The 7,500-nt window shown below is 43.5% G+C and overlaps 1 protein-coding gene across 2 annotated transcripts in view; it reads left to right on the top strand.

Moving 5' to 3' along the window:
- Positions 1–2,683: 2,683 nt before the first annotated feature.
- The window catches only part of epas1b (endothelial PAS domain protein 1b), a 62,810-nt gene continuing 57,993 nt past the window's right edge, over positions 2,684–7,500 (top strand). For both annotated transcript variants that reach the window (XM_083658134.1, XM_083658133.1), the window contains exon 1: positions 2,684–3,039. In XM_083658134.1, coding sequence (XP_083514260.1) covers positions 3,014–3,039 — 26 coding nt within the window. In that variant the 5' untranslated portion in view covers positions 2,684–3,013. The remainder of the gene's footprint in view (positions 3,040–7,500) is intronic.

The raw sequence follows: 7,500 nt of genomic DNA, 5'->3' as shown, positions 1-7,500 counted from the left end.
TGCATGGTCACAAGTATGATATTATTATGTATTGAATAGAATCGAAAAATCGTCAAGAAAAGTCCATGTGCAATACTCTGTTTCTCTTCTTTTTCCCAAATTCCACTTTTTCTCCTGCTTGATTGTTTTGTGCTTGTGTTTTGTCTTTCTTTCTATCTTTCTTTCTTTCTGTCTTTCGCATTTTCACCATTGATTTTCAGTTGTTGGTGCTTCCTTCAAACCTCACACACACACAACCGGCGTAATGACTCCGTGGTAAGATGACCCTCTTCTTGTGGTGAGAGAGGAGGGCATCTGCTCACACACACACACACACACACACACACACACACACACACGCAGGTACAAGGTGACACTGCTGGACTGTAAGGGTTTATGGAAGAGAGAGTTACCCCACACACAGATTTCCTCGGTGCCTAGTTCAGTCAGTTAACTTCCTCCAGACGTAATTATGCACAGATACATTTGTTCGTACAAAACGTAATACGTGTAGCTGGCGAGTTACCATGTAGCCATGCATATAGGACATAGCAAAGGCTGAGATAAAGGTAGCACTCTACATGTACTGTAGTAGTAGACATAGCAACCACATAGTCATGTTAATTGTAGTAGCCATAGTAGTAGTAGTCGTAGTAGTAGTAGTAATAGAAGTTGTTGTAGTTGTAGTAGATACAGTAGCTGTAGTGGTAGGAAACACAATGTATTGTACATTGGATTGCACAAGACATAACCAGCTTCCATTCCCCATACTCCTCTTCTCTCCTCTCCTCTCCTCGTCTCTCCTCTCCTCTCCTCATCTCTCCTCGTCTCTCCTCGTCTCTCCTCCTCTCTCCTCTCCTCTCCTCTCCTCCTCTTCTCTCCTCTCCTCTCCTCTCCTCGTCTCTCCTCTCCTCTCCTCATCTCTCCTCGTCTCTCCTCGTCTCTCCTCTCCTCGTCTCTCCTCTCCTCTCCTCATCTCTCCTCGTCTCTCCTCTCCTCGTCTCTCCTCGTCTCTCCTCTCCTCTCCTCTCCTCATCTCTCCTCTCCTCGTCTCTCCTCTCCTCTCCTCATCTCTCCTCGTCTCTCCTCTCCTCTCCTCATCTCTCCTCGTCTCTCCTCATCTCTCCTCGTCTCTCCTCTCGTCTCTCCCCACTCACTGTTTTGAATGTGTCTCCTGATGCACCATAGTTTAGTTTCAATCTGAAATGTCAGCCCCCTGTGTCCCACCATGACCCAAAAAGGATGTTGTGTCCCAGAGGTCCTCGACGCTAAATGCCAAATGCTAACTCCAAACTTTCCACTCACGATCCCTTTACTCTGACTATCTTCATGTGTGTGAGAGGGAAGAGGAACAGTCCTCCAAGTATAGGAAGCTCCTCTGGATTGTTTGTCAAATGTCAACGAAGCGAGTTGAACTGAATTTGTAGATTACCTGCAACAGCATGAGGTTGAATTGAAACAACGGAAACGTTCATAGTATTATGTTTTTACGTACAGTATCGAACATAGCACCTTCCTCGGGTCATAATGCAGTATGTTACTGTATGTACATGCTATTGTTTTTGCAGTCCCTGTATTTGTGAAGCTTTGTCTGTACATTTCGTCACCTGACCTTTGTTTATTTGATTTTATTTTACTTCATGAATTCCTTTGATGCCCATCGTTTGTGTTATGTTGATGTAGTCATTTTTTGCGCTGCGTGCCAAATGTACTGTATTCTAAAAGGATGTGAAGGTGTATTTAGGTTTTTGGAAACCAATTAAATATCATGATGTCAAAAACAAATGTCTGTTTTGTGTTATGATTTCTATTGATCTTTTTATTATTATTATTATTATTATTATTATTATTATTATTATTATTTAGATCTGGATCTGATATTTATTCTCCTGACTTTTGGGGTCCAAGGAAGATACCTTCTTTAAAACATATCTAGGATTAAAAGGAGATGAAAGTCAAAAATTGGGGCAGGCAACAGGTTGTGTTTTCTGGCTAATAATGAAAGGATGTTGTCCACCAATACTACTGAAGTGCCCTTGAGCAATGCGTTAACCCCCAACCTGTGCCTGAAGCTGACCCTGCACTCTGACCCCTCTCTCAAGAAAAACACGTTAAGGGTGTATGTGTGTATGTTGTGTAGTGTATGTCAAGCAGGAATATGTGTAAATTGGCCACTAACATACTATTTTCCATCTAAAATCTGCTGAAGTCCATGACTATCTGTATATTGCAGGTAGAGACATAACACAGACACTATAGTCATTATAGTCATTTTTCTACATTCTTTAATTGTGTTAACTTCTTCTAAATTAAATAAGAGAGGAAATAAGAAGGACGTTTAATGATTCATTAATTTTCTGGGTCTATTGTAGACCCCCTCAAGGACCCGTGGAGGAGCCTACATTGAGCTGGCCTAGAGGAGGGGAGGCCTGAGGGGTGGTGGGGAGGGGGGGGGGGGCGTTAGCCTACAGGTGGGTGGATTGACCGACAGTCGGTGCAGCGGGATGGGAGGGGAGGGGAGGGGAGGGGAGGGGAGGGGAGGGGAGGGGAGGGGAGGGGAGGGGGGGGGGCGTGTCTGCTGGAGGGACCAATCAGCGTGTGGGGACTGAACAGCGGCTGTCAGCGGGCCAGCTGAGCTGAGCGCAGCGCAGAGAGAGAGAGAGGACAGAGCGCCAGGCTGCTGCGGGACTTTTCAGCAGGGAGAGCCGAGGAAACTTTGGACAAGCGGCTCACCTCGGTGACACCGGCCTGTGCGCACTGGAGAGAAAGCACCGGACTGTGCGCACTGGAGAGAAAAGCTATACAATCCTCGGCAGTGCTCCGAGACTGTATAGCACAGGTTTTAGTGCAAACCAGCGGGCCCGTCATGGACTGTCACTCACTGGACTCTAATGACAACCTGAGCGGCGGTTGGAGTGGCTTGTTTTTTTGACCAGACACTTTCTGTTGAAACACCCCTACCTACTCCTCCTACCAGTTGGACTTTCGCGGAATTACGCCATTGTCAAGAGGGTTATTTTGCATTACAGAGAACATGACGGCCGATAAGGAGAGAAAGAGGTAAGTGCGCCTTTTCTCCCCTCTCTCTGCTAATCTACAGGTTATGCGTTATTTAATACGGCTGCAGGGAGGCTTTCCTAGTCGGCTGCGTAAAGTTGATGTAGGATCGTTTTTCAGGCGCTTGTATTTGTTTATTTAGGGTAGAATCGCCTGACAGGGCAGGCTGCGCAGTGGGCAACCTGTTGCTGCAGCGCACCGCAGGCAGCACTGGGACCTTGACCTGGAGCTATAGCCTATAGAGTGGCTGGTGTATAAATTGCAGTCACCCTAACGGTTTTATTATGGGATAATATAACAATAATAATAATAATAACAAAACAATGACCGTGTTGATGTCTTTATGAACACAACTACACTTGTTTAGTGACCTGGACCATAGAAGTTGCATGTTGGTTGATAATTAAATAAAGCAATCTACAGGAGAATTGATAGAATATAGGCCAATTAGGTAAAGGTTTCACTTCGTCGTAATCATGATGCACTGAAAATTAGCCTATTTATTTTTGACATTTTAAACTGTTTTAACATTTCCCAGCAGAAGCTGGATAAAACTTTAATAGGCCCGTGAAAGCAGTTGCTCAATAGTTGTAAAGGTGTAAAAAACCCAGCCTCCATATGGACAAAAGCCAGACAAGTAGCCTAGTACAAACACACAGTATATTGGCAGGGATACTTGCTTTGCCCGGGGGCCAGAAAGTGAAATGATAGAAGGCCAGGGGCCAGTTAATAAACAAACAATATACATTTTTCTGTAGCGGATTGTAGGTTTTTGGGGTGTCAGCCGGAGTTTAGTCTGACAATGTTGTGCACACCGGATAGTTAGTTAGGTTATGTTAGGTTAAGTTAGTTAGGTTAAATGAATACATAAGTGCCTTGATAGCGAGCAGACGGCGGTATTTGACAATTTAGCTGGAGCTCAGTCAAACTTTATTTCACGTTAGTTTTTATTGTGAATAATTGGATTCTAATTCAGAAACTTAACATGGTCGGGGGGCCACTCTGCACCCTGTTGCGAGCTGCATTTGGCCCCCAGGCCGCAAGTTGAGTATCACTGGTATGAGGGATTTACAAGTGTCTATACAGTCAAATCTATACAGATTAGAAACCACAACATAATCCAAATGAATTTCTGATCAGTTTCAGTTTTCATTTTATTTTTCATATTTTATTGTTCCTTGAAGTATGAATGGGTTTTAAATGGTAAGGAAATCCCCACTGGCAAAGTATCCTTCTCTGCTACATAGCTCATAAGAAATCACATTAGTGTTTTTTTTTTATAGCTTAGTAGCCTTCAGTATAGCCCATTATCTTTTTTTATGGAAGCTGCTGTTTGTTTAGATGAAGCTGTGATGTTGTAGTTTAGTGTCCAACAAACTGCCACAGAAGACATCTCGCCTGGTGCGACAAGAAGATGCTGATCAGACAAAACTACTGCACAGATTGCTCAGATTGAAACACAAGAAAAGCAGCAGGTCTCCTCTTTCAATACCACAAACGCTACAGAGACTCTTACAGTATATATTATATTCAAGACCTTTCTTATCTTTTGTGTATGAAGAGAAGAGGTAAGAAATATCGTGCGGCAAAGTTGCCGCATCTCCTGCATCAGATTTCACAAATCGCCGATATATTTGGGTTCTATGAAGAACCCAAGGCTATCATGCTAATATTGTATCACACACCTGATATTTTGTACTATTGTCCATGGAAATTAAATGTAAATACAGATGACCCATTTATAGCATCTGCGTTTAAATACACATTGAAGACACGTAATCATTTAGCGCTTATTCTACTTCAGATTTATTGATTTATTTGTATATATATTTATGAACACACACTACACAATATAGTGTGCCTTATAATAGCAGGAGTCTCACTGTGTATTGTGTGCTTGTGTTTTTACCCCCTAGTGGTGTGTATTGGGATAATTATTCGCCAGTAGTGTCGGAGTCATGAGGTCATTTTGCTTAATGAGTTATTTACCGGTTCCAATTTGTCCAACTCATCATGACATGTCACACTGTCAATACACTGCTTTACTCACACTGCTTTACTCACATGTGGGAGACATTAATAACCTCTTTCCTCTCTTAAAGGTTTCTCTTTAAATTTGATCTTTCTTTCTGTGGTCTATACCTTTTTTCTTGCAATAAGATGTTTGACTTGTGTCTTACCCCGCTAGCCGGGCGCTTCTCGCTCATACTGAACGTTAGCGCCCGGGTCCCACTTAACATTAAAGATGACTTACCGGAGCCAGAAACTTGAAGTGAGGACCCTATATCCCATGCCAACATTCTTCTAAATAGCAGCTTCCAACCTGTTGCATAACATCCACTTTTATGTCTTTTATTACAGTATATCAAAAAGTCCTTAATGCAATACCACTCAGGAAGTGTGGGGGGCAGTACGGAGTGTTTACACTACTGCCCCCCACACTGTAGAGATGAGAGGAAGAGATGTAGAAGCTGAGAGCGAGAGGAAAGCCATCGTTTTTCACACCACCCAGGAGGAAAAACGAGGGAAAGGGACTTTGGGAGTTCAGCTCGCCCGACGCCCTCTTGTCTATCCAGTCCACCCTTGTCTCTCTCTCTCTCTCTCTCTCTCTCTCTCTCACTCTCACTCACTCTCACTCTCACTCACTCACTCTCTCACTCACTCTCACTCACTCTCTCTCTCTCTCTCTCCCCCCGCGGCTTTCATCTAACAGGCACTTACACACACTATCAGATCAGGCCCTCAACATGAACAGGTATTAGAAGGAGTAGCATAAACACTGGAGTCTCTGTCATAGAGAGACAGAGAGAGAGAGAGAGAGAGAGAGAGAGAGAGAGAGAGAGAGAGAGAGAGAGAGAATGATAGATAGAGTTGAAGAAAGTGAGAGGAGGAGGAGAGGAAGATACTGTAATTCCCTCTGAGTGATTCCCATTTGCTTCCACTGGAGAGCTATCGGCCATTTTAGGGAAGGAGACCTGCAAGTGCCTCTGTCAAAAGCCTGTGTGTGTGTGTGTGTGTGTGTGTGTGCGTGTGTGTGTGTGTGTGTGTGTGTGTGTGTGTGTGTGTGTGTGAGAGAGAGAGGGAGTGCACTATATTCGTCTCCTCATTGGTGCTGTGTGTGTATTTTGCTGTGTGTGTGTCTTTCTGCATTCCACACACGTATTTTGTGGCTGGACGGCCTAATTGCTGTGATAAGTGTTGTGATTCATTAGCTGCTGCCCTGCGTGGCTCACACTGCTCTGGTTATTAGAGACACTGTATTGAAGAATGCTTTGATGGACCCGTGCGTTGTTAGGAGAGGATCATGAGGATGTACTCACTACTCTCTGGAAAGTTGCATTGTTTGTCTTACTGGAAATGTCTTGTCTTGTGCTTAATACTTATGATCCTGTCTCATGGGATGAGGAGTCATTCCTTCCTTCCCGAAAACGGAAATGTTGAGTTCCTCTTGAATCAACTGGAACAGCGACTCCCAACCTAATAAATCTCCGTACTGCAAGTGTTGCTGGAATTCCTTCTTTCCCACCGCAGGATCGATTCCCGCACCAGACCCTCCTCCCCTCCAGTGTGTCCCTCTCTCTCTCTCTCTCTCTGCTCCTCTCAGCTTTCCTACCTGTCTATCTCAATCAAAGTAAATGCTAACAGAAGTAGCTTACACTCTCCTAAAACTGCTATAGGATCCACTTTATATTTTGACCAGGCAGGTCAAAGTCACATTCTCTCTTGACATTTTAATATAAATAAATGTCAAATTTGCTACTCTACTCAACTGATACACAGTATCACAATAGTAATTCAATAGGATGAATCAGCATAACATCATGCATATATGAATGAATATATATGTATATGTATGTATATATATATATATATATATATATTTATACCATGGTCTGGGTGAATACTCGATTCTGATTGGCTGCAAGGTGTCCATTAAAAAGTGATATTGTACAGTGATAATGGACACCTAGCTAAATGGTCTGTTCACCGTTCATATCAATGCGCCATAGTTTCATCAGTGTTATCAGGAGAGCAGTTTGAGCTCTATACCCCCGTTAAGGGTTAATATGACAATTTTGGAACTTGAGAAAAAAATTGAGTCGGTCAAAGTAAGTATTTAAATCACCTCTGTGTGCTCAGTTTATCAAAAATAACTCTTATTTACAATTTTGATTTTCGTTTCGGAGATTTTTTAACCTCGCGTCACCAGGCTCTTCTCGGCGAGAAAGAGAAGATTTCCCTCGGCTCGTGCACGAGCGGGGGCGAGAGAGAGCGAGAGAGAGAGAGAGAGACAGAGACAGAGAGAGAGAGAGAGAGAGAGAGAGAGAGAGAGAGAGAGAGAGAGAGAGAGAGAGAGAGAGAGAGAACTCTCTCTGCATTTCACCACATCAGCAGCACAGGCAGGGCGCTGCTCTCTCACTCTCACTTCCTGAAACTCTTCGCTCTTAAATGTTAATATACTTG

The sequence above is a fragment of the Poromitra crassiceps genome, assembly GCF_964638095.1.
Source record: "Poromitra crassiceps genome assembly, chromosome: 22".
Lineage (NCBI taxonomy): Eukaryota > Metazoa > Chordata > Actinopteri > Beryciformes > Melamphaidae > Poromitra > Poromitra crassiceps.
The sequence above is the reverse complement of the archived record's forward strand: the minus strand, read 5'-3'. Positions and strand labels throughout refer to the sequence as shown.